Source organism: Notothenia coriiceps, unplaced genomic scaffold, assembly GCF_000735185.1.
Source record: "Notothenia coriiceps isolate Sejong01 unplaced genomic scaffold, NC01 NC01_scaffold00013592, whole genome shotgun sequence".
NCBI lineage: Eukaryota > Metazoa > Chordata > Actinopteri > Perciformes > Nototheniidae > Notothenia > Notothenia coriiceps.
The window spans coordinates 664,400-692,392 of NW_011346293.1; the positions used below are offsets into that span (position 1 = coordinate 664,400).

The 27,993-nt window shown below is 39.5% G+C and overlaps 1 protein-coding gene across 2 annotated transcripts; it reads right to left on the reverse strand.

The window, feature by feature from the left end:
- Nucleotides 1–2,690: 2,690 nt before the first annotated feature.
- LOC104948037 (ras-specific guanine nucleotide-releasing factor 2-like) lies at nt 2,691–26,629 on the reverse strand. Of its 2 annotated transcripts, XM_010774189.1 has the most exons (21): nt 25,889–26,629; nt 13,361–13,467; nt 11,790–11,937; nt 11,343–11,432; nt 10,311–10,564; nt 10,146–10,225; nt 9,596–9,789; nt 8,884–8,993; nt 8,682–8,800; nt 8,432–8,595; nt 8,191–8,257; nt 7,969–8,105; nt 7,801–7,883; nt 7,184–7,432; nt 6,410–6,502; nt 5,827–6,329; nt 5,123–5,248; nt 4,956–5,045; nt 4,321–4,427; nt 3,075–3,187; nt 2,691–2,887 (listed from the first exon to the last, which is right to left on the reverse strand). In XM_010774189.1, the coding sequence occupies exons 1-21, from the start codon at nt 26,165–26,167 to the stop codon at nt 2,806–2,808; spliced, it is 3,195 nt and encodes a 1,064-aa protein (XP_010772491.1). In that variant the 5' UTR covers nt 26,168–26,629; the 3' UTR covers nt 2,691–2,805. The 2 variants fall into 2 exon arrangements, with proteins under 2 accessions (XP_010772491.1, XP_010772492.1); XM_010774190.1 differs by lacking the exon at nt 6,410–6,502.
- Nucleotides 26,630–27,993: the final 1,364 nt, after the last annotated feature.

The following is a 27,993-nucleotide window of genomic DNA, read 5'->3' on the forward strand; positions in this document are numbered from 1 at the left end:
GTCATTATCGGCCGATATTCACTCGCTTAATCAGTGTTGATCGGTGCTGCTCCTACAAAGGCCGATCAGGAGGAAGCGCTGGATCTGGATCGGTATGGACATAAACGCAAGTTGAAGTATAACCGGACGCGAGAGAGAGAGATCAGATCAGGGCTGCTGAGTCTGACGGAGAGACGTAGGCTCCTGCATGATCACCTGGATGCTCCGCCCTCTGTTTAGCGAGCTGACCGGACAGTGCAAAATGCGTATATGAAGTGTCATGAACGCAAGAAATCATACCCTTGTGAGGGCGCGCTCATGTGATTGGCTTAGACTGGAGGAGACATCTGATTGGCTATAGATGAGAGAAATTACAAGTACAAATCGGCTGACCGTCAGGGGAGTCTCAAAAACCCACACACGAATGCACAGCGATCCGTGCACAGAAAGCGGTTTGTGTTTGCAGGTTCAGAGGTTTTAAACGGAAAACAAATATGTGTGGATCAAAAATACATATGTAAAACTTTTTTCTGTATTTGGATTTCATTTACATGTATATGAAACGGAACACATTTGTGTGTGCATTGAAAAACACAAGTGTGGATCCGGAAACACAAGTGTAAATCCTTCTGTGTGCATGTGTGTATTATGAGACTGTTCTGAGCCCATAGGGTTAGAAATATATCTAAAATAATGTATGCACTGCCATTTCCCAACATAAACATTACAGTCTGTAATGAAACGGTTGTCTCCTGTGTGCTCCACTTCCTACTTGGCGCTTTCTCTTGCGAACGAGATACAGTGTCTTTTTCTTTTTTCATTGCCCTTTAGGGGCTCCCTACTATGGAAGCCCATTTCCGCCACTTGAAAAAAATAAAATCCCCATTGAAAAGTCATAATTATGAGATAAAAAAGTCATCTCATTATTTCGACTTTTTATCTCATTATTTCGACTTTTTATCTCATAATTATGACTTTTCATCTCATTATTTCAACTTTTTATCTCATAATTATGACTTTTTATCTCATAATTTCGACTTTTTTATCTCATAATTTATGGACTTTTTATCTCATTATGACTTTACATGGGGATTTTATTTTTATAAGTGTGCGGAAAATGGGCTTCCATACCCTACAATACACAAAACAAATACAAATATTTAATTTTAAAAAGTAAAAGTCCTGTCAAGTCTATGAATTCAAGTCAAGTCTTTTATCAATGTTAGTCAAGCCAGTCTCAAGTTCCAAAAACATGTGACTCGAGTCCCCCCCCTCTGCTACCTACCTGAATAAACAATGATTGACTAACAATATTCATTAAAAATCATTGCAATGCTTTCGCTAAATCAAATGAGACCATGTTCTACTGCCTACCATCGCGCTTAATGACTGGACTTCCTTTCTGCGCATTGATTATGACTGCCACATGGTTCCTTGATTAGAGCTACCTTGTCTGCTATTTCGTCTGCCCTATTCAGAATTGAGTTATTCAACTTAAGCAATGGTAATAGGCCATAATCATGATCTCCCTCTATAGTACGTGATGTATAGATCCTCATCAGAATGCTGGATAATATTTGACAGTGTGTTCTCTGCAGTTCAGTTGCAGGCTCTCTGGGGTAAGCTGACGGTCTCCAGCCGCTCAACAACCCTCGCAAGATGATCGATGCGTGGTGACGAGTCGCATACCGATGACGAGGTCTGTAGCATGTTCCTGTTTTAGTCTACAAAACTAGTAAACAACTAACCGTCTTGTGAGTAAGAAGGAAAACGAAGCAAAGAGGTTATATGATACTGAGAGGTTCGCCGTATGAGGCCATGCGGCTGCTAGAAGAGATTCGTGTGCTATAGCTGAATAGCCTCCTGAAGCCTGCTTTCACGAGTAACGGCCCACTGTGAGAGGCCCAAGCTGCCAGGAGCGGCTGCGTCTGGGCATTGGTCGCGATGGACAGAAAGCCTTATTGCGCCATAATGATTGGTCAATTGGTAAATATGTTTGTGTAAAAAGTATCTATTAGATGGCCCCANCGGAATAGTGTACCAGGGCGCATGATATGTGTGTTTGTGTGCAGACAGTGCGACATTAAGATTAAACACATTTATTTCATTTGGGAACACCCACATATACTGTACATATGGAGTTGGCCAGATGTGTGTAAATTACTGTTCATGGTCATTTGAAAACAAATGCCGTTGTCGGACACACACAAACTCACCAAACACACACACACAGAGCAGAGCTGAGCAGAGCACAAACACAGACACATCATGCTCCTTAGTGACTGGACATCTCCTTCATAAAACGAGTAATAGGGGGACTAATCGGGCAGTTCGATGTGTGTAGAGGTGTGCGTGGTTAAAACGTAGCAGCCTGCGGTCGCTCTTTAGCCGTTCTAATGAAAGTAAACACAGTGCAAGCGTTGCGTAAAAGACACAGCTCTTTGCGCGCTGGTGCTGCACTTCTCAGAGGCGGAGTTACATGTCCCGCTGCCTCCTGGTGCTGTAGCAATTTCATGAAGTGAATGAGAGTCTGAGTTAGAAATATATCTAAAATAATGTATGCACTGCCATTTCCCAACATAAACATTACAGTCTGCAATGAAACGGTTGTTTCCTGTGTGCTCCACTTCCTACTTGCCGCTCCGGTAACTGTCTCAAGTCTCAAGTCCAAAAATATGCGACTCGAGTCCCCCACCTCTGATGATTATACATTATCATTATTCTTACCACAATGAAGTGTAGTAGGGGACAGCTTTTCTGGAGATAAATTATTTCAAAAATGGCTTAAAATGCACTTATGATTAAGTATATTAATACATTGTGCTCCTAATAGGTGTTCATACTGACCATCTGTAATATGTCCTCTATCTTTAGCTGAGCATCATCTTGTTCTTCTTGAGAAAGTGCACTGAAGAACAAAACAGACACTGTTATGCACATTGACACATCGCATAAACTGCAGATGTACTGCACTACATTTTCTTCAGTTTTAATATATGTTCTTTTCATTATGCTGGCATTATATGTAGATAGATAATACGTGAATCACAAAAAAGCAATTTTTTCAATTTTATAACACCTTGCTGACTTTGTACCTTAAAATGTTTGATGTTGCTTTTCTCTCCTGAGGCAGCAGGTCAGGGTCTCGTAGCACCTCCTCCAGCAGATTGATCACCCCCATCTTCAGCCCAATGTTCATTTCAAAGTCCTGATGGAGAACACATTTATACAGATTTAGTACTAAGTTACAGCTACAGATAATATTTGGGTATTGCATGTTTGCAGAAATACTTACTTGAGCAGATTCAGGTCAACAATGTAAAATGTTGTCTATGATATCCATGTTATGATTATTCAAAGACATTTTGCTTGAATGTAACCATATCTGCGTTATAATCAACATGACACACACTCAAAGTTTATTTAGAAAACAGTTTAATATTTTAACCATAAAAGTCTCATTGAGATATAATATCTCCTCTGCCAGGGAGTCCTGCAAAACTAAAATGTACACTGTATACTATAACCAGAGAAAAAACAACAAACTAACAAACAAAAAAACAAAAAATATAGTAATTAGAGTCTCCAAGAATCAAGGAAAATCATGGCACTTTTGAAAAGCACATCAAACTGATTTCATTGTATTAAAGTGCATTCAAATCCCAACTGCCTCTTAATGTAGCAGCAGACATGAGAAGGATGCCTTCTAGTCTAGATGGAAATTCACATCTATTGGTGTATTTTTACTTAATCCCAGACAGAAAAGAAAAGGAAAAAAAAGAAATCATTAACAGTCTTAAAATCATGTTCACACTTATTTGGCAAGGGAAAGAGCTGCGTTAAAAAAACTGTGGTTGCGTTTAGCAGTTTGATAAAAAATGAAGTTACGTTTTTCCTAAGTAAATGGTTTTGTTTCTTTACAAAGTGATGTTCTGTGGTGAAACTTAAGGTCATAGCACACAGACTGATATTGCCCACATGGACCCAGAACTGTGTTTATTAAAAGGACCACTTAATACATTATAAATGTTCACTTTTCAGGCTACAAACATGCAGGTACAAAAATAGCATCTTATATAATCTTGACAGAAAGTGATAGTTGTTTTAGTGTCCCAGGGGAGGAGGTTGACCTTTCTGCTCGCCTCATGGGTGGGAGGAGGACACGCAGAGCAAAGAGCACCTCCATCGGGGAAATACTGACAGGTGAGGACACACACACAGAGGGGGGTAGGCCTGATGGCAATGATAACAGAAACAACAACAGACTCTTTCAGGTGGGCTGGCTCAAAGTGTTTGGATCTTTTGGACGCATGTAAAGGCTTTTTGTTTTTGTGGACTCACCTGAGAGTGCTTGGAAATCCAGTGTCGCAGCACGTTGAGAACTCTGTTGGTCGCAGCTCTCCGGATGATGAATTCCTTGTCACAGACTTTGTCAGAATTAATAAAACCTACGAGGGGTAAAGATAAGGGCAACCATTTTAAAAGTCCAAGGTCAGTATTGCTATTTAGCTCCCTGTTAACAGACTTCATTGTGATATGTGGAGTTTCAAGTCTAAAGAAAAGTGGTGAAATTACTACTCCTAAAGTGATAGTAAAAAAACTTACACATAAGTAAAAGTAGCTATACAACAGTATAGAAAAACTCTATGTTACATGTAGTCCTGCATTCAATAGTTACATATAAAAGTATAGCAATATCAAAATATGATAAAGGTACCAAAAGTACTCACTATGCAAAATGGCTCATTTCAAAAAATATATTATCGAATACATTTAGTGGAGTAAAAAGTACAATATGTGTCTATGAGATATAGTGGAGTGGAAGTTTAAAGTAGCAGAAAGTGGAAATTGTCAAGTATCTCAAATTGCATTTCTAAACAACGTGCAGTTCTAAATAAATGAACTTAGTCACTTTCCACCACAGACGACCTTCCTCTGTTGTGTATCTTTTGACCTTAATGACTTGCTGTACTCACTCTGGGTGCTGCTATGGCCCGCAGCAGCTGTGGCGATTGCAAACGCTGAAGCTGGCGACAACGGGCAGCGTGAGTTATCCCCGGGAGTGACTGCAGGGAATAACTGACATTAGAAACACAAGGGAATACAATAAGTGTGTGTCTGTGTGTGTTTGTACTGGTCGTACCTCCTGACTGTCTGAAGCGGAGGTGTCTCGGTGTTGAAGGCGAGCGGCAAGGAGACATGTCGCCCGGCTCGCTGCTGGCCGGTGTTTCAGGGAGAAACTTGTCCATAGAAACTGACTCCAGGACAACTTTTACGGTAAAGGAAAGAGAGAGCTCAAACATTTGCAACATGATGTTACAATACTTCATTCTTATTCTAAACATGGTTTGGTACAAGTGAGAAATTACAGTAGAGTGGATACAAAAAACAACTCAACAATATAACTTTAAACAGGCTCTGGCTCATGTCTATTTTTGGCCTACTTGGAATCTGAGGTATTTTGGGTTTTGTTTGAGGGCTCGTCCATTCAATACGTCATTTTCCTCTTAGGAGACACTCCAGCTGCCACGTAAGAGCTAAGTTTATCTCTTCATTTCTTTCTCTCCTCCTAATTTGTTGTCAGACATTTTCTGACCTGGTGCTCTGCCGCTGCTTTTATAGTGAATAAGCTGTCTGCTGGAGCCAGATGGTGATCCAAGAGCACGATTATTCCTCCGTTGGGTAACAGTGACCCATTTCTGTGTCCCTCTATTTGCACTAGATCGCAAAGCCACCTAAACTCTGCTTTTACCTGTTTCTAAACCATATTTCTGGAACAGTTGTGTGCCTGATTTTCACATGAGACTGCAGAGTGTGAACCATATGCTTTGTGCTCCAGCTACACACCCCTGCGGATGCTGCGCCTCAGCTTCCCACAGAAGGCGTCTAAGCGAGGCAGCTCTCCGCTGACGTCCTCCCCGGCAGCTGGGCTCGGCTCTGGGGACCCGGGACCGCGGCTGAAGTCCACGGGGGCCTTGGTGGAGGTGGGGGGCGGGGAGGAAACTCCAGAGGCATGGGGGAGGCTGGGAGAGCGCGGGGCGGTGGGCAGAGAGGAGAAAAAGCCAGAGGTAGGCCTGGGTGAGTTGGGAGGAGGGGAGGAGATGGAGGGGCAGTGACTGAAGGTGGGGGAGTTGGCTGCAGAAGAGGTGGGGGACACATCCAAGACTCCTGGTTTTCCACTGATGGGGCAATTGAGGGAGAGCTTGCGGCAGTGGACGGGGGAGGAGGTGCGGGAGGAGAGGGTGAGGGGCGGAGGAGAGGAAAACTTGCGGATCAGCCTCGGGGATTTGTTGTTCAGAGGGTCCGTCCCCCATGAGCCCTGGTTGGTGGCGAAGAAGAGCTCCAGAGACCTGAGAGACAAAGAGAGAGGATCTGTAGATGTGTCCCTGAAAAACGCAGACTGAGCTCTCTCTCTACTGATGGGCTTTACTTGGACTGGTCCAGGGCCAGCTGTGTGATCTTCAGACTGTAGTCAGGACAGAGGGACATGATGGACAGACGGTCACATGAAAGCCGCTCGATCCTGGGACAGTGACAGGAAGAGGAAGAGTATGGCAGAGAGATAGATGAAGAAAGGAGGTGAATAATGAGGAGGATGAAGAACAACATGGAGATGGAGTGACTGCACTGCAGGATGAGTCCGTTACATGAGAGGAGAGGGAAGGACAATGAGGATGGATGAATGTGTGCAAACAAATTAACACAGTGATGCTGCGGTGGAGGAAGTATGGAGGAAGTATTTAAAATGGTTTAACGTAATTTAAAGTACTATTAACAGTTTACAGCAAGCAAAAGTCCTGCATTAAAATACTTCTTGAGAAAAAGCATGTACTTGTCGGATTTCCTGGATTAATAAAGGTTTATCTTAAATTATCTTTATTTCAATATGGATGCTGCTTATTTTCTCAATTAATCAATTTACCATTTGGTTTGTGAAAAGATGAGAAATTCTGTGACACCGTGAAAATGTTTCTTAATAAACCTTAAACCTTAAACCTTGTTATTATAAATACAGTACAATTACTAAAACGAAGGATTTATTTGCATTTGTAAATCTGGAACCATGAAACAATTAGATTTTACAAGAACAAACTTTGTTGCATGGTGTACTGGTTCAGTAATTTAGTAATTCAGTACAGTACTTAAATGTATTTAGTAGCCTACAGTATGTGCAGGTGTTACAGCTTGACACGGTGTTATGTACCTGACGGGTATGGAGGTGAACGGCTTCCTGTAGATGTCGGCCAGCTTGTCGATGACGACGGCCGCCGTGGTGAAGATCCTGTAGGTGTGGAGGAAGGTGTTCAGGAAGTCGATGGAGAGGAAGCGCAGGTCAGTGAGTCGCTCCAGCAGCCGCTCCACGCTGGCATACCGGATCTGAGGGACCTTACAGGAGTTCAGGGTCTTACTGAAGCAGATGTCGATGTCGTCTTTATGCAGGCGGGCATCGGATCTTGGCAACAAAAAAAAGTAAAGTCAAAAGGATGAGGACATTCTTAAAATCAGCTCTACTTTAAACTCAACTCTACTTGAAAGATAACTCTCATACAAATGGGTTCCTTTAAAAAAAAAAAAAAAGGCTCAGTCATTACATAAAACAGCTTTTTAGCAAATTTTACACAAAAAGGAAGGTATAATGCATTTCCGCAGTGGATTCATCCACATTTGGAACCTTAGTGAGTCATATATTTGTAATGTAAACTTTTGAAGGGGCTCAAATACATAGAGATGATTGAGCTGTGTAATTGTCACTGCTTCTAATTGTAAGCTTCTTCATGTTGTATATGTTTCTTAGACCATCAGAATTCCCTTTTTTCTTACTTGATCATGTGCGGCACCGATACTTTGGAGTTCTCCTCAAAGACGCTGGTCATCAGGCCGTTACATCGGATATTATCGATGCACTGAAACAAAGGTTAGTAGACACTTTGGTCCTCTTTTATCTAGCATTTGAGAGATGGCTACCAGCTTTAAAACAGTCAGACATACCTGGCTGATATCGCTGGTCCAGGCGGCCTTTTCTTGGCGTGAAGGAGCCAAGAGGACGACAGAGAAGGCCTGACCGTCAGGAGGCTCCACCACGACCTTAAACTCCAGGTGGTTGAAGCCTTGACCTGCTGCATTGTCTGCATCAAAAGGTCCAAGCCTCAGTTAACAACAAACAACGTTAAAAAAAGAAACAACAAATGGTTTGGTATGAAGGATACTCACAGTCCTCGTCATTGGCCTCTAGTTCTTCAATTAGGGTGCACTCTATCAGAGACAACGTGCCTCCTTGCTGTTGGGGGAGAGAAGATGTTACAATGCAAATTAATTATTTGATTTGCACTGAAATACAATCTCACCAGGAAGTGGTTTCACTAGTTTTAGAAGACAATCAAAGTGATTTCAAAGTAGTAAACTATAACTTCAACCATGTTTGGATAAATATATCCAGACAGATGAGGCTGACCTTCAGCAGGTGAAGCTTTCCTCCAGATGTTCGTGTACAGATGAGGAAGTGTTTGGTGAAGAGGAAACACTGGCGCTCTCCTTCCTTCCTCAGAGAGAGGGAGCCCAGGCGGACTTTACTGAGCATCCCCCGCTCGCTGCTGGACGGCAGCTGGATGAGAGAGCCTGTTCATGGAGACAGACGGGAGTGAGAGGAAGGTGGTGGAATAAAATGCTGTTTTTTTACAACAGGTGCTGTAGAAGAAGCTCACCTTGTCTGACAAAAGTCTGACTGGTGTCTAAAAGGATGTCACAGCCCTCTACAATCATCCTCTCTATGGCCAGATTCTTCCTGATGTTCTCAGTGTCGCTCACCTCATCGTGCATCATCCTGACAACACACGAATCATCATCATCATCATCACCAATTACCATCCATCACTATTGTTATCTGCGTGATGTTCTGACACTCACTTCGACAGCTCCTCCAGCTTGGATTTGGCAAACTCCAGACTCTTTCGCTCCACATGCTCATGAGGTGTGTGAGCCAGCAGCTCATGAAGAGTGATGATGTACCGTGGAATCTGAAATACACACAACAATTGTCTTCGTCAGCTTTTTCTCAATCGACGACGATAAAAAGTGAAAGCTGCTTTTTGAACATCGTATATAAGAGGGTGTTTGAATCAGTGAAAAGTAATGTGTTAATATTTAACAGAAAGTATATAGAGCACGAAAAGTAAAAGAAGGCAATCACATGTTGCCTGTCATTGTTTCAGGTCTTTATATTTTATGTTTTGGGATTAATGTTACTGTTACAATAATGTGTACGTTGTCCTGTTAGCTCAGAAAAAAACGCCAGGTTTTCAGCTTTGCGGCGATGTATTTGCAAGCCGATTGAAGATGGTTTTAAAAAAGTTAATTTAAATTAGATGCACTCATTTTCATGCCATTCAAAATCCACACATTTGAAGAGACGCTGCGTTATCCGGAAAGAAAAATATAAATCTGAAAATATCTAACGCTGTAGTTGACTCAAAACTACTTGACTGATAAATTAAGAATATATTAATTCAAAAGTGATGTAAAAGTATAAAGATGCATGAATTACTCAAGTAAAAGAACCTCAATGTGTACTTGCGTATTGTACATGAGTAAACGTACTATGTAGTGTGCACTAGCTCACCTGGAACATGGGGTAGGTGAGGAAGGTCTCCAGCATGCGGCCCTCACAGGCAGCGTTGGACTCGTACTGTTTGAGCAGCTTGTCGAAGTCTCTGTTCTGCTTACAGTTAGCCAGAACCTGCAGGCTGTACTGGTGGTTACGCACAAACTCCTGGTAGATGTTCAGCATCGGCAGCAAGATGTCAAACAGGTCCGCTGCGCGCGAAAAACAAACAACTCAAATATTAACTTTGAGATAGAAAATCATAATAATCATAAAGTAAGCAGCTTTTAACAGGACAAAATGGTTTAAACTGATTTTCTTTGTTACTTTATCCACCACAGAAAACAGTAAAGTTTTTATCATTTCTGTTATTATTTGGGGGATTTCTTCAGATGTGAGATGATAAATGTGATAAATATGTCAAATGTTTTTCAAATGTTTTTTTTTTCATACTGCAGGGAAGTGGATACAGCAAGTTTGGAAATCAGTGATGTCAAAAGGGTTTGTAGGGACGTAATGCATATGCAAATTGTAATTCAATCAGCCAAAAGTGTAGCGCAGGACTCACCAAGAACTAGAGTGGGCCAGTTGGCGATCCGAGCATTCAGACCTTGATGGAAGATCTCGTGCAGAAACATGATGGTCTCACTACAGAGGGAGAGATCCTTATTGTAACTATCAACTATTACAGATAGCATTCACTTCAAATTAACAGTCAATTATAATAAGATACCTGTTTAGGAAGATGGTGCTGACGTTATCGTGGTTGATGGGAGGTTTCTTGGAGCTGGCCGCCATGCGGAGCGGCCGCAGGAAACAGTTGACGAGGATGGAGAGCTGGTGGACGTACTCTGTCTCTGCCTCCACCATGTTGAAGACGATCTGGTTCCTCTTCCTCATGCTCTCAGCGTGAGGGGAGGAGATGTAGTCCTGGACGATGATCTTCCACTTCCTCCGACACAGCCAGCCTCGCATGAAGCTCTGAACCTGCACAGCCACAGCACAATAAGATCCATTTTTGTTCTCCTGCCTTCGTTATTTTTTGTAGTTAACAAAGGTGGCAGAAGTATTTAGATCCTTTGCTTTAGTGAAGGACATAAAACCACACTGTTAAAAATCTCCACGACAAGTAAAAGTATTGCATTCAAAACCTTACTTAAGTAAAGTATGTGTAAGCAAGATGTACATAAAGGGGCAATTGTGCAGTATTTAACTATCGTTTATAATATTTTTTGATAGATATTACTTCTGCACTTGTGTGTATGTTATATTTTAATGCTTAACATTGTAAAGGTTGTGCTATTTTGAATGCCTTTCTATACTTATAGATGGTTACATCTATGGCAATTTATCATATTCTATACAATCATCATATGTTTGTGGTGTTGCTGTCTTGTGAGAACGACCTTTAAAGTAAAATGTCTTTATGAGATCATAACAGAGCTGATTTTTTAAATAGGTTTTCAAATAGTTTATTTTGCTTAAAAAGTAGAAGAATTAAGGAATATTTAGTTCTTCAGAATATTGCAATAAAGATGAACACATCTGGAGATACATGGTTAACACTGGACAGGAAGGGTATAAAACATTATTCTGTTAACTATCTAAAGCTCAGATAATGAAGTAGAGTAGAACTCAAAACATTTCTCTCTGTTGTATTAAATGGAAATAAACAAGCAAACAACCTTGAATATAAACTTAAGTTCAGTAGTTGAGGGAAGGCATTGTGGAAACTGCATTCCAGCACTAGAAACCATCAATGTACCTTTTTGATCTTTTTAATATCTGGGTCTTCCTCCTCTTGGTTGTTGTGGTAAGGCAGCATCCTCTCCTTGGTTTTGTTCATCATAACAATCTGGCAACAACAGTCTCCATGTGAATACACGGGCCCAGAGGTTAAAACATTCATGAAACAGCTTTAGAGGCTGAAAACAACAAATATTTCGATGCATGATGAGGAAGTAATGTTCTGGGAATCACTGGAGCCCTGCTGTGTTTACATTTAAGAGACACATGCGCTCCAAACTCAAGTGTTTTCCCATCATGCATGCCAGATCTGCATCCGAGTGTCTGAGCACATGCATGTGTGTGTGTGTGTGTGTGTGTGTGTGTGTGTGTGTGTGTGTGTGTGTGTGTGTGTGTGTGTGTGTGTGTGTGTGTGTGTGTGTTTATGTATGCATGCACACGCAGATGTGGATGCACTCATGCATACCTCAGCTTTGAGCCTCTCGATCTCCGTGTCCTGGTCCTCCAGCTGAGTGCGGAGCTGATTGGCTGCGATCTTCTCCGTCTCCATGATCTGCACCAGGTGGATGTACTTCTGCATCAGGATCTCACGCTCGATGATGATGTCGGAGTAACTACAGCAAGCAAGTGGGGAAACGAGACTTGTGTGAGATAAATAAAACAAACCAAGAGATTCATCATGTTTATAACAAACTGGAATTGTATTTACATTTTCTTTTACCCAATACTCTTACTCCAATCAAATTCAGAGGGAATGATTGAACTCTTTACTACTCTAAATGTACTTAACACTTAGTTATTTAAAATAAATATATATATAAATATACGTGTATAATATGCCTCAAATTGGCTCTTAAAATATTATAATATTTTATAATAACGAAAAGGCCAAAGGACACATTCTGCATTATGAGTACTTTTGATATGATGAAGTGCATTTTGCTGATTATACTAAGATATGAATAAAAACACTTACGTAATCAAGTACTGTACTTTGAATGCATGTTTGTATATGTTATATAGTATTTTTTACCTAAATACTGTACTTAAGCAAGTAAAATGTTGACCTAAGTGTACTTTACTTGAGTGTTTTTATAAATGTAAGAAACGTTATACTTTTACTCAAGGTGTTAGTAAAAAAAACGGAATATTGTTCTATGATAATGATATACTATGAAAGGAGCAATTCTGAGCAATGAGTACTTTTACTTCTGATAGGCTACCAAAAATCCATTAGACTTTTATGTTGAGTATTTTTAGACAAGAGTTTAATGCCTTTATTTATATTTTTTATTTACTTTTAGGTATCTGAGAACTTCTTCTCTCTGTCAAAAAGTAACCACCTGACATTATGTGTGATATGTCTTCCTGAAATATGAAATAAAGCTGGTTTGCTTTATATTTCCTCCTGAATGTTCACATAGAGAAATAAACAGAGTGAAAAGAGAGGACTAGAGGTCGAGTGGCTAGATCAGCTCTGTGATGTAACCGGTGTAGCCATACAGCACCAGTGTGATCTAAATGTGAACCGCTGCGAGCAGAACACGTCCACGTTCACACACACACACACCACACACACTCTTAGATGTTAAACAACTATGGAATAACACGTGGTCGTTATGTCAAACGTGCATCAGCACAAAATCCAAGCAGAGAGTAGAAAAACTGAGAGTTATTCAACACCTTATGTCATGAAAGATAAAGAATAACTGTGTGTTGTGATGAAAAACATTTCATTTGTAAGGAGATGACCATGGTGGATGAAGTATTCAGATCCTTTACCTTAGTAAAAGTATTAATATCATAACATAACATACTCCATTACAGGTAAAGTGCTGGTTCTGCATTAAAATGTTGCCAGTTACTGATGTCTGATTCTTTTATTATTAGTTTGTTAGTACTGGAATTTTAAGCTTTTTACTATTGTTGCATCTTGAGGTAAAATACAATATGTTGTTCAAAATCAATTACACTACTGAATAAAAGTACACCACTATAACATTAAACCTTAGTGAAATTCTTTATTTAGTCTTTTACCTGGCCTGCTGCACAGACTCCACCCACTCGTTGCAGTCGGACTCTTCCTCCGTCCGCAGCTCCAGAGGTTTCTGTCCATCGTGGCCAAAAACCACCAGGAAGTAGTGCTGCAGAAGAGACACAAATACAACATAGTTACATTATTTTATTTTTATAAAAAATGTGCAGGAGAATGATTCAATTTATCATATGCATTTCTTATAAGATTCATATTGACATGAGGTGAGAATGAGCAAAGGTGCTGTTGATACTGTATAAAGTACACACAACACCATTAATGCTTTTAAACTTTTGGATATAATTTGACTTAATCAGGATCAACCTTTTTTTGCCAGGAAGAAAAGAGCTATAATACACTCACTGGCTGCTTTATTGTGTACACATGTTCAATCGCCCATTAATGCAAATATCTGAATCAGCCAATCACATGGCAGCAACTCAATGCCTTTAGACATGGTCAAGACGACCTGGTGAAGTTCAAACAGAGCATCAGAATTGGGAAGAAAAGGTGATTTAAGGGCCAGACGGGCTGGTCTGTTTCAGAAACTGCTGATCTACTGGGATTATCATGCACAACCATCTCTAAGGTTTACAGAGAATGATCCGAAAAAGGGAAAATATCCAGTGTGCAGCAGTTCTCTGGGAGAAAATGCCTTGTTGATGCCAGAGGTCAGAGGGGAATGGACTGGTTCAAGATGATAGAAAGGCAACAGTAACTCAAATAACCACGAGTTTCAACCAAGGTATGCAGAAGACCCTCTCTGAACGCACAACACAGGAAACCTTGAAGCAGATGGGCTACAGCAGCAGAAGACCACACCGGGTGCAAATTCTGTCAGCTAAGAACAGGAAACTCAGTCTACAATTCACACGGGCCCCCCAAGACTGGACCCTAGAAGATTGGAAAAATGTTGCCTGGTGTGATGAGTCTCGATTTCTGCTGCGACATTCGGACGGTAGGGTCAGAATTTGGCGCAAACAACATGAAAGCATGGATCCATCCAACGGTTCAGGCTGGTATAAAGGTGTGGGGGATATTTTCTTGGCATACTTTGTGCCACTAGTCCCAGTTGAGCATGTTTTAAACAACACAGCCGACCTGAGTATTGTTGCTGACCATGTCCATCCCTTTATGACCACAGTGTACCACTCACTAACAAATCCAGTGTTAAACCATCAATAAACAGTTGGGTTATACTTCTTCATACACACCATTTATTGTGTTTATTGTATTGTTATTGAGTTCTACATTTTAAAAACACTATTACCTCTTGGGTAAGAACTTACTCAGCAGTCTTGTTCACTATAAGTGAAAACCAGTGAGAGAGTAGGTTATTGTCTTCCAGTGTCTTTTATCCATCATTGCTTTAACTTCCAGTAAAGACACTAACTGTATTCTCCTCCATCACTCAGTGTTTCACATTTTACATTCAACAAAACTCCATCCGTCATTTTGATTTGATCAAGAGAAGCTTAAAAATCACCAACATCAATATCAACAATGCATCAAACAGTGACTCACAGCAACCTGGGAGATTAACTTAAATAGTGCTTATAATATCATGTGTGGAGCCACAGCACTCTGATAGTAAAAAATGCTGAATATACCAGAGCTAAGTGCAATGTCATCACTACAACCTTGGTGTTATTATGATTACTGTGTGGATCGATGCTTCCTCCTGCAACATTAATGTCTATTGCATTAAAATGATACAGTAACCTGATCCTCGTAGATCAACACATCCAAACCTTTGGTGCCTTGTTGTTCAAAGAATCAACAAACAATGCAGTTTTGTTTAGCAGACAGCCCTCACTTCCTGATCATGAAACCTGACAGATATTGTTTCAAGGTAGAAAGCAGAAGTCCACATTTCAAAGCAGCGATTGGCAGCGTTACCTTGTATACTTTTGTCGAGTCTCAACAACAAGATATCACAAATCTCATACATAGCAATGACTCAAAGATTAAGGAGACATTAAAGCTACATTTGTAATGACCAAGTCATTCATTAATAACATGTTATACAATTCAAAAAGTACTCATGTCATACTCTTGTTTTATTATGAGAGCAAACCTTTTACCAGCTGCTTCCCTTTCCTCAACGTAAAAAGAACAAATGATAAATGCGACTTGCTGCAATATTTAGGCTCAACAGGGACTTTGTTTCAATCATTAAGTCATCCATTCACCAACTTATGTTTAAATCATGGTATGCACAATTTAAAAAGTACACATTTGGGTATGTTATTCTTCTGAACATGCTGAATTTTGTTTATACATGAGTACATAGGCTGCAGTGACAACAAATAACACGTTTTTAGGCTGTATAGTGTGGTTTTTGACGGACTTTATCTTTACCTGGGGAATGTCTGGTTTAGTAGCCACACACACACACACACACACACACACACACANGCTTCAGAAGATGGGTGTGTGTTTTGAAACATCCAGCCTGAATGCACAAACAGATGTTGCTTAAGAAGTGTGTGTGTGTGTGTGTGTGTGTGTGTGTGTGTGTGTGTGTGTGTGTGTGTGTGTGTGTGTGTGTGTGTGTGTGTGTGTGTGTGTGTGTGTGTGCGTGTGTGTGTGTGCGTGTGTGTGTGGCTACTAAACCATACATTCCCCAGGTCTAGTTTTGAAGAGACATTGTTTTACATTGCTTCCCCTGTCTCCTACAGAGCTGGTTGTATCGCCAACTATATGTAACACACAATGTTTCACTACATCCGAAGACATAATGGAAATAAGCACAGACAGTAATAACTACATTAATATTGTTCTCCAGAATCAGCAGAATCTGAACAGACAAGTCAACAACTGAGATATTGTGAGCATCACAAAGAGCCACCACAAACATTATATAATCCTTTTTCCTAATAGACGTGCACACAGATGAGCATGCATAGCATGAACAGCAGATTTCAAACGGTATAAATACTTGCTTTATTAGTTATAAAAGTTATATGGAAAAAGCTTACAATAAAAAAAATACTTACTTGCAATTGTTGATAGAGAGTTAGCTAAACATAAAGAAATTGAGCTATTTCTCAGCTGATAAAGAAATAATTGTATACATTTTGGTAGATGTGCCTACTAAAGTAAGCCATGCATTGAAGGCAGTAACTTGCTGCACATATATTTTTTGCATTGCATTTAACATCTGACAGTATACTTTACACTGAGCGGGCTGCATGGAGAAAGTAGGCCTGTATAGTAATGATGTAACGATAAGCGGGTGAGAGACACTTGCTAGCGTGTGCCTGCTACGGACCAGAGAGGCTTAAGGGCTTGTTTGTTTGTGTGTGTGCGTGCATGAATGCATGTGTGTTTGTGTGTGTGTTGGCGGGAGGGGAGGGGTTACATAACCATCAGGGCTCGTACAGCTCCTCGCATTGCTAATGCGGCTTGCCCGGCCACAAGCCTGCTCTAAGCTAGAGGATAACAATGAGAGGGACGGACAGACAAACACAGCTTTAAGCTGAGCATCGCCCCGCACTCAGCCTCACTACGCCCCGTCACAAAAATAATCATCTCATCTGTCTGCCGTGCACAGACACTGATGTACGAGCTCCTGCTTGGTTTCAGCTCACAATGTTTGAGACTCACTTACAACACGACCCGCAGGACATTGGTTTTGTGTTTGAATTATTTCGCTTCGCGTGTCCTCCACTTACAGAGAGAGCATAAGACAAAAGCTCATGAAGAACATGCATCAAAGCCCGATATCTCTTCCCTCTGTGCCATAGAGTTCCACCGTGTCCAAGAACTATAAAAAAACACATCTTACTGGTTGACATGTTCCTGAATGACCATGAACTCACACACACTGTACTTTAAAAATAGTCCTAATCACATTTCCTTCTGTCTGCTATGATACAAGACTACAGTGACCAGCTGTTTTAGGAAGGCACTGAGCCTTTTTAAGTGTTCTTTTTTTAAGTTTATTAAGATGTATGTCTTAAGTATGCACTAGTGGGTTTGGATCTGAAAAGCCACAACATTGAAAGTATTGGGAGACTTTCCAACTCACTGTAGAAACATGGTATCCTAAATGGCACCTGGGTCTTCCAAGTATAGATGAGACCAGACTTAACTCTTTAATTTATGATTTTTTAGTTAATTTCGATGTTCAATTTTTTTTGATGAAAGAATTATGGAATTGATTTCCTCTCATTTTCTTTTTATTTAAGAAGCAAATGTGTTTAAGTAGTACAGTGAAAACTAGAATCAAGACTAGAGGCCACTTTGTAGACTAACAGGTATCTAAATAAAGAATCAAAAGTACTTTAAATAAGTGTTGCATCATCAAATGTATTCCTATCGACAAGAGAGTCAGTTTATTTTTTTTCTCAGCTTATATTCATTAAGAATGTAAATGCATTAATTGTCTCAATCTTTATAAAACTTGACAGAACAGGGACATCTTCATGAGACACACACACACACACACACACACACACACACACACACACACACACACACTCGATTTGGAGGGATGGACACAAGTATTGCTCCCAGATAGACAGACATATCCACTCTGAGTACAGTTAAAGGTGGGCTACAAATAGCACAGGGACCAGCAGGGTGTAGTGGAGTCTGTGTGCAGTGGTGTTGGCTCTGTATTCAGACAGTGACTGCAGGCAAAAGGAGGCTATTCTTAGTCGAGCACAGCAGCCTCCCAGAGCCACGCCACACGTTAGCTACAAACTCAGACAGGACTGCATGTTCAGACAGAATCCTGCTTTAGTTTTCATTTAAATGCAACTTCTAACAATAAAATAATTGGTTTTAATTGAAAACAATCAACTGTTCTCATATATCAGAATCAGAATCAAGTTTATTGCCAGGTACGTTTACACATACAAGGAATTTGCTTTGGTGTATGATGGAGCAAACAAAAACAACATGAGGAAATAAGGTGTAAGAGAAGGTCAAAAATATAACGATTATACAAAATAAATATTTTTGAAACACTATTAAGCATTAAATAAAATGCAAGTATTGACACCAAATGTAAATATACAAAATAAAATAAAAACTAAGTACATTACAATGAATAAATGAGCAACTGCAGTATATCGTATCTTAAAATGGAGGGCTGTTCAGATTATATATTTCTATAACTGTAAGAGTATAATTGTAAGAGTAAAGCTGTCAAACCCAAAGAATTGCAAACAATATTTTAAAAGTCTAACTTAGCACACACTTATAATCGTATCCCCTCATGTTGTCCATCACAGATCGCCTCTATCGTTTATATTACTGCGTAATTCTCCTCTTACTAAAATGTGTCCAGCGCTGTGTTTATTCAACTTGCTGTATAGTGTAAAATTACATTAGCCACTCCAACTATCAACCCTTGTCGCCATGGAAACACATCAGTCAGATAGCCTATAGTGGGCAGCAGCATTGGCATAAAGCTAAAACAGTGGGCAGGAGGAAGAACATTTTTTACAAAAGATTTCAAATGTGGTCAGACCTTACAAAATAAAAGCAACAATTGAGTTTATTTAAAGGGGCCCTATTATGCTCAGTTTCAGGTTCACATTTGTATTTTGTGCCCCAACTCTGACATGCTTTAATGTTCAAAAAGGTTTCTCATACTGCCTGTGCTGCAGCAACTCTTTTCACCCTCTGTCTGAAACCAGAGCCCAGTCTGCTCTGATTGGTTAGCTGGCCGGCTCTTTTTGATTGGTCAACAACTTAGAGATGTCCCACCCCTTAGCCTTTCATGCGCAATTTTTTGCTTGCCAATAGTAGCGCAAGTGTTACGTAGTGATGTCATTGTGTTACTCAAGTTTACAAAGGAGTCCAATACAGGCGTTTCAGACAGGGGGCGGGGTGTGTGGGAGAGAAACTCCCTCTGGAGGGAACATAGGGATGTTAGCCTTTGCAGACCATTTACATGCACACAAACCTATATAACACACTACAGGAAAGGGAAACCCCCCAAAAGCTTAATAGGGCCCCTTTAACTTTAGATAAAAAGACTTCCCAACTTGCCTAGCCCAGAACAGACGGAAAAAACGGAAATGTTTTATGTTTTTAAGCTTTTTATTGTCTTTCAGCGCATTGTTTTGGTATTTGCAACATGCCAATTCATTGTTTTAGTTTGGGTTAAAAGGCAATATGAAATGATCTGATATAGATCGCAGGCCCTGAAATTGTGATATGCTTTGTATTTAATCAGCAAATGTCGTATTATTTCTAAATAATCGATATTTTGTATTGAGAAGTATCTTCTAATTTTGATCCATAGTGGCATCGTGTGATTGTTTCATCTTATTCATTGAAGCAAATGGTTGAAGACGCACATATATCGTATTTATACAGGAAGTAAACAGATTAATGCTTGAATTGATCATAATTCATGGTCTTACATAGATCACTGCCTTATTGTCTGCATATGTTCTGACATGATGTAAGTACATGCTCAGAAACAACCATAGGTTTCACTGAGTTACTTGAACTTTGAGCCTGGATTATAATGTTTGCAGTGAATTAAGCACCAACTCGCAGCAGAGAGTTATATTGTCACTCACTGTTGTTTATACGCAACAGCCCATTTATCTCAAAGACTAATCCAATTAAGAGGGATGTGGCATCAGGTTCAGTGAGTAAACACTACTGTAGCTTTCCAGGACAACATTGAAACTGATGTAAACAACTCCATGTGGATTAATACTTTTTTATGGTATTTGTGGGTATTTAAGTCGTTTATTTTGTCTCGCATATCCACAAGCACTAATAAGAAACCAATAATGCAGCGGCAGAGGTGAAACATTTCTCAGACAAGAAGAATATACTGCCTTTATACTGTATAACATCACAGTGAAAACAAAGAATGGCAGCTCTCCCTTTCACCGGCATTACAAATAAGATTTGCCACAAAAAGATGGTACCTGGCGTATAACACAACTGAAGTCTTGTACAATCATCTACCCAGAAGAACTCATAACAAAAATGTGCCTTTACGCTTCATATAATGAACAATAAAAGAAGTACGTTTATCTTGACAAAACGATGAAAGCAAATAATAGCCATAATAATTTATAATGACATCCTCCTTGCTGTGGTGGAATGTGAGTAAGTACATATTACTGAGATACGTGTCCTTTAATTATACATCCAATTTATACTTCAGCTCCACTACTATATTGGAGGACACTATTGTACTTTTACTGTAACTCAACTATATTTATTGAAATTTTAGTCCCTTTGATTTTAGATACAACACTTTACCACATATAATTTTCCACTGAGTGGTAATGATACAGTAATTGTATTTTAGTTAAGCAATATACAATAATATGAATATATATATATATATATATATATATCATGAAATATTTTACTTTGAATATCAATCAGCCACTATTCAAATAGACAACTTCTTTTGCATTGTTTAATCTAATTCTTTGAATTTGTAAACCTCACAATATACTTCGATTCACGTTTTTGAATTTGCAAAGCCGAATCGGAAGATTTAACTTCACAAAGATGAGTATAAATAAAATATTTAAGTGTTCTAAATGTAACCATTGTGAAGTGACTAACTCACTGTTAGGTGGACCGTTTCCTATTATATTTGTATTTTTATGGCTTTTATTTGCTAAAATAAATAATTCCTCATTAAAGTCACTCACTCTCAGTAGTTCAAATCTAACTGCAAATAAAATAAGGACGAGAGGAACACTGAAGACATCACAGACCTGATCACAGACATGTTAATGAACAGCCTTATTATGACCAGCCACAGAAACAGGACACTGAATATTTCATATCTGTGCAGAGACTGGACATCAAATGAGCCGAGTTACCAATTTCACAAGAGTACTTTGATGCTGTCTGATGTCTTATCCGACTTTAATGTCGCTGCATTAGAAACGGGCTTTAGATTGAGCTCACACTGGCCTCCATCAGCCGGAGATCAAACAATGAGTGCGTCTGTGTCGTGAATCTAGAGAGGCTGCTGTTAGGCTGGATGTTAGATGAGATTCTTCTGACACAGAACTGCATCTCTCAGCATAAAAACTATGGTAAAATGTCAATTAAAAGTTAATTAAAGTATTCATGTTCTTACAGCTGTATTCTCAGTAGCTCCTACAGTCAGTTGATTCAAAAATGAATCTGCAACTACTTTGATAATGGATTAATCGTAAAAATGCCAAACATTTGATGGTTCCTCAGAGGCTTTTGCTGCATTATGCCTTATAGATATTTTATTTTCCTTTTGCTTGGACAAAACAAGACATTTGATGAAGTCATCTGGAGTTTAGGAATAATTGTGATGTGAATTTTCAGATTTCTGATTGTTAAGGAATAAACAATACATTAAGAAAGAATCAGAACCAACTCCGGTTTACACATACAAGGAATTTGATTAATTAAGATGAAAACTAAGAGCAGATGTTAAATACATATAATAAAATGTATTTAAAAAATCATTAAAACATGTTAACAGGAAATGTAAATATACAAAAATGGGAATACAATAACAATGTCAAAGTACTGTGAAAAATGTTTGCATTCGATTTAGTGGAAGGGCTGTGCTGTTTCATAAGTGGTAGTATTGTGCATGAACTACTATCACTTTTCATGTGTACAAACTTGTATCACTCCTTTCACTCCCACCAGAAGTGAAACACTTTGGCCTTCAGACAACAGGTCATTGTACTTTTCTAACCTAACCTGACCTGAAGCCTTATTAAAGGACTACTTTAGAAGTTGTTGAATCTGGCTTGTTTGTACTGTCCCCTCTGGTTTCCTGCTGGCAGCGCTGACCTCAGAGCAGACAGCCCCCCCGCACCTCTAATGCCAAACTTTCACCGTGCATGGGTCAGCCTTACCCACCTCTGTCCTAGAAACACCAAAAAAAGAGCCGTTACAGATGCTGAAAATCCTTCTCTTATTGGTTGCAGCTCATGAAAACTTCTTTCCTTAACTGTAAGTCCGTCTTTGAATTATCTTAAAACAAGCATTTGCAACTCCAAATGCAAATCAAATTGTTGTCTGAAGTCTACATTCATATCATTTGTTTCTAGTGACTGTGTTCTTTATTTTCAGCAGTACATTCTCTAAGTGAGTTTAATTATTTTGAAACTCATTTAGGCAGTCTTATTGCATTAACAGAGGAATTGTTTCTACTTGTTTTAGAAGTTTTTAAGATACCAATACAAATGACTTTATATGAGGAGATGTTTTTACATGGCCTAACAAAAAAGGAACCCTGAAATCTACATGAAGAAAGAGGAATAACTTCTACTCGTAATGGTTCATGATCTCTATGTTGCATTATGAAACATGACATCACACACAATCTGCTCTGTACAAGTGTGCGTGTTTAAAATGATACTGACAGATTTCACTCTTCTTCGTCTGCCTCCTGCTAACGATACCTATCTGGTAACAGGTTTTACATGTGAGCTGCAAAAATCCAACAACGCAAAACACTCTACTCTGGGAAAATGTTCTTTTAAAAAGGCCTGTAATTAAAGTTTCATTACAGGCCTTTTTAAAAGAACATTTTTTTCATTATGAAACAAATGAACAATGTGCAAAAAAAAACAACCAGAGGCAAACTGGGTATTTGGAGTAAAAACTGCCCTCCTTTTTCTTTTCCCGGCCAAGTACAATTACTGAAAACTCCTTAATGCAGTTATGAGTGTTTCTCTGCGGCAGAAAGGACCAGGTGTTGCTGCAGGGAAACTACAATGGACACATACCGACTCTGCTGAGAATACAGTGATTGCTCTCAAGTGGGGATGAAAAGATGTACAGACGATAAACCCAGACTGAATTTCTAAGGGGATTTTTAGGTGTTGAAAAAAAAAAGATGAATTTGAGGTTTCCCCAAAGTGTGCCTTTTCGGTTTGTACGAACATATTTGGGTGGGGGGGGAGAATTTAACTTCTTATTCTTCCTTCTAAAGAAGCAGGACTCTCCCAACTGTTATTAGTTCCTTTGAACGCTCTGCAAGTTCAAGTGTTTTCCAGGGTTTAATGCAAATATGGGAAAAGTGTCTGTTGTATGAAGCCTTTTGTGTCTGATTGTCTTTGCTAAGTTTCATGTCGATTAATCCAATAGTTGGTAAGGACCACTAAAGTCATCTCAATTAGTTTTCTGGAGAATATGAGTGTCTTTACAAAATGATGCGCCAATCTATCCAATAGTTATGAGATTTTCACTCTATATTGCAATGATGAGAAGCATCCCTGTTGGACAGTGTTTACCAATTTAAACATTTAATTTCAGCAGAGACATTGATTTTCACAATATGGCTGGGCATGAGGGAAATTAGCAGTATGTCAATGTTACAGAGAAATATTGTCAGAGGTGCTAACGTAACAGCAGCTTTGCTTTCTGATGTGATGCAGACTACATTTTAGCACTGTGACGACCCTGCTTGCACTGACGGAGGACACCTGACGGATGGCACCGGAGGTTTAAGAGGCCGGAGCCAGATTCTTGATCTCTCTCCCCTGCAGAGGACCGGACCTGAGAGAGCAGCCACGTTGCCTATTCTTTCTTTGCTTTGTCTTTTTGTTTGGCTTCGGCCACATTGAGCTTTATAATATATATTAAATACCTTTTTCCTATATATACTCGTCCTTCTCCACGCGTTTGTTATGGCTAAGAGCCAGGCCATGACAGCACACATCCAAATCACCTAGTTGAGCCTTTGTAACTTAGTCTCCACTATAATATAAAGCCCCCAACACATTTTAAATATGTATAAAAGGGAATTTAAAAAAGGGATGCACTCTTTGCTAAAGGCAGTGATAAATCCCCAACAGTAATCCATGTACTGACATATTGGACCCATTAGCTCATGTTGGATTGTGATGAGGAAAATAAAGCTCCGATACAGAGACAGGAATATCGTTCTTTATAGACAAAAATCTTTATAACCTGTAGTGCACACAAAAAGATGTAATCTCTTTTATATAAACAGGTCTCACAGGGGGAAGCCTGAAATGAAATAAAACTATGAGGTATGAATACAATTAAAGAAACTCCCTTGTCAGACTCTCTTCAATAACAATATAAAAGGACATTTTAAAAACAATATTCATTACATAACTGCAATATGTTTTGTAGTGATAGGCTGAGTCTTATTTTTCATTAATAAGGTAGGAACGTATTTGTGTTCTCTTCACGATCTCTCACAGTTTAAAATGTCAATAAAATGAAATAGACTTGAGAACAGACTTATTAAGGCAGTTTCAATGACAAATGTAACTCTGTACTTGCAAAAGAATCACCCCAGAAATGGGAACAAAGTGTAGGCGGACAATGTCCAAAAAGCATATATGGTTTTATTCTGCCCCTAAAAAATGTGAAGTCATGACTGAGTCGGGGTGTCGTAAGCAGCATTTCTCCCAAGAAGCATGACAGATAACCTGCATTTTGATGAGAAAATTAGATTCAACCCATATAATCTAAGTGCTATTATAGTTTTGAAAATATACACTCGTCTATATCACGCCTGCTGCTAATGAGATGAACCACATCAGCAGCACAATATGGGTCATTTAAAATTAGCTCTCAGAGAACAGATATTTTCATAGGTGCTAACTGTGTTGACAACTCAAGTGTATCAATAGTATCAGGCCCTTTATGTCTACATCTATACAGACAATTTTTATATAGGACGTGTTACTTTGCACACGATACAGAGTACAGGATCTCACAGCAATACAAGAGACTGGTGAGATGTGTTCAGGAACGTATTATGTAAATGACTATACTGCAGAACATGAAGTTGTAAGAGAAGTCTGTATAAAATCAATAGAGGAGGATCAAGTTAACCTTAGAGCTCAAATGTTTTTTCAAATAATCAGTGGACCAAAACTGAAACAGCACCGGTTTAGATAGAAGTAATTTGTAGGAAAATACTTTAAACCAAAAGTAACATGAAACTACAATACAGAGTTTTTAATCAGGTAGACACTAGCTGATAAAATATTTTATTGAAGTCTGTGTAGACCGTAACACTTTTTTGATATTGTAAATAATTCACATTTGTATTGATTAAAAATGTAAAACTCTAGGCTTTTAAAGACGAAGGCGTATAAACAAACGGTATGATACTTTTCTTACATTATTATTCTGTTTTTACCTATGTATTATAGTGAAACTATTTCACAACCTTTAACTGTTCTCTAATAATATTTTTGAATAATTGTCACTGAAGATACATTTTATAGTAGTGCATGTCCTTTTCTTGTATGTTGGGTTCCTGGCTGCTTTGCACTTAAATGAATTTGTCAGAATCACAGAAGTGCTGAAAATGTGCATTCTGAATGTAGAGGAAATACTATTGTAGAAGTGGAAACAAACACAGATCAATGCATACAAAGTCCGAAAGGAGGCAAAATTAGGCTCAAGAGGAAACATTTATTTAAAAAGAAAAAGGAATAGCTTCATTACCTAAATCACAAAGGAATACAACAGCACCCTTATTTAATTTGTAACTGCTCCATCTCCACTGCGCCCTGTCTCCCGCTCTCTTTAGTGGGGCTCACCTGCTGTTTCTCCACCGGCTCCTTGCTGATGGCGGAGACTTTGGGTGCAGGTGCCCGCTCGCACGTGCATCCCTCCAGCAGGTATATCCCGGAGGGTCTCGAGCTCTGGTCGTTCTCGAAGTAGAAGAGCACGTTCTGGTAGAGGGCGAAGTACTTCTCGGTCCAGCGGCTGTTCTCCGTGGTCTTCTTGCTCAGGAAGCCGCGCTTTGAGCCCTCTTTACGGGCAACCACAGACAGAAACAGAGCGTGGCCCTCGTTGTACCGCACGCCCTTCTGCATTTTATGTCCACCCGGATTTTGATTTTGATTTTAGGTGCCAACTTTCAAACAGTAACCCGAGGCATCACATCACATCCCCACTAGGCGCTCACTGCCGTGGGTAGAACGCGCTTCAAAACTCCGTTAGCAGGAAAGGTAATCCAGGTTTACCATGGTACAAAAAGTTAGTCCGCGGTGCAGCTCACATCACACTCAGCAGTTCACTGCCAGATTACAGCTATTAGATCTGTAATGTCGGCTTTCCCAGAAAAAGCAGAGCCTGCAGGAAACACTTCAGCATGCTCCAAAGTTTGCAGGAGTTACCGGGCTCTGCGAAAATGTATCAAAACGAGAAAGCTTATCGTCCCGGCAGCGACGCAAAACAGAAATAGATTGAGGGAACAGACGGTGAAAACAGAATCACGATGGAGATCAGCGGTAATCGGCTTTGACACCAATTTAAAGAGACAGGTCGCTGCAGCCTGCCGCCGCGCGCTGCGCTTCTGAGCGCACGAGCCCAGGAACGCCCCGAGGTGCAGGTGCGCAGGGGCGGGTGAAGGGGCCAAAAGTGTACACTAGTATCACAGTGAGGCGTTTTGGCTGACATCCATGTTGGATTAAAGGAGCGATACACGTATTTTCTTCAGCTTTTTGTTTTTTCAATTGTTTTGTGTCTGTTGCATTCATCACTCTCGTCCAAACTGGACAGAAACAAATCTCTTTTTAAAGCAGTTTCAGTCCAAATGTTTTTCAAAAGCAGTTTCAGTCCAAATCTCTTTTTAAAGCAGTTTCAGTCCAAATGTTTTTCAAAAGCAGTCTCAGTCCAAATGTCTTTTTGAAGAAGTTTAAGTGATGGGGACAAAATTCACTAAAGCTTATTTGAGGTTTTAGCAGTCTGAGCTGGACAAATCAAATAAAGTTTACATTAAAGTGCATTACTTTTTCGTTTGGTGTCTCACAAGTATCTCAGAACAACGTATGATGAAATTCACTTGTTTTCCCTCTATCTACTTAACCTTCATATTAACTTTGACGAAAATAGAAATTGCTTTCGTGCACAGTTTGACTTTCAGCCATCTGATGCCCCCCAATTTTCTTTTCCTTCTAACTTTGCGTTCATAGTAGGCCTACCTTAAGTAACTTTGCCTTTCTTTTCATTTGTAAAATGTAATATGGCTTAATACAATGTACAAGATAGATAAAAACACACATTGAAATTATTTTATAAACCTATTACTCAAGGAACATGATGAACAAAATAAATGATTACAGCGACTATACCATCTCTTATATCATATAGATGTGAGCTTTGTTTTAGGACAGACATTTTGAATATATCCTTTAATCCACATTAACTGTTGGGTCACCGACTTCACAAAAATTCGAACTATGACAATTTCACAAAAAAGTCTAGTTTAAATTGAGGACATTTTGGAAATACAGTAATTTAAACTGCGATACACACAATATCCCTGCGTACCAGAGATCTTTGCATCTTTCTCAGTCTTCACACACACACACAAACACACACACACACACACACACACACACACACACACACACACACACACACACACACACACACACACACACAGAACAAAAGCAGAAGTTTCTATTATTATAAATGTATGATATGCTTCAGAAGACGGGTGTTTGTTTTGAAACTGCCTTTGAAACATCCAGCCTGAATGCACAAACAGATGTTGCTTAAGTAGACGATGTGTGTGTGTGTGTGTGTGTGTGTGTGTGTGTTTGTGTAAATGCATGGAGACAGATGTTAAATGTGCATACATTCGTGTTTCTTTTTTTACTAAGCTTCCACAGAGCTGTTTGCATTTCACTTCTGT

Bases quoted from the DNA above. Each gene is read 5' to 3' on its own strand.
- LOC104948037 (XM_010774189.1), bottom strand. From the start codon at position 26,167: ATGCAGAAGGGCGTGCGGTACAACGAGGGCCACGCTCTGTTTCTGTCT. The intron at 11,938-13,360 runs GTAAAAGACTAA...TGCTTGCTGTAG, and splicing joins GAGTCTGTGCAGCAGGCCAG to TTACTCCGACATCATCATCG. The intron at 5,046-5,122 runs GTACGACCAGTA...TATTCCCTGCAG, and splicing joins CCGCTTCAGACAGTCAGGAG to TCACTCCCGGGGATAACTCA.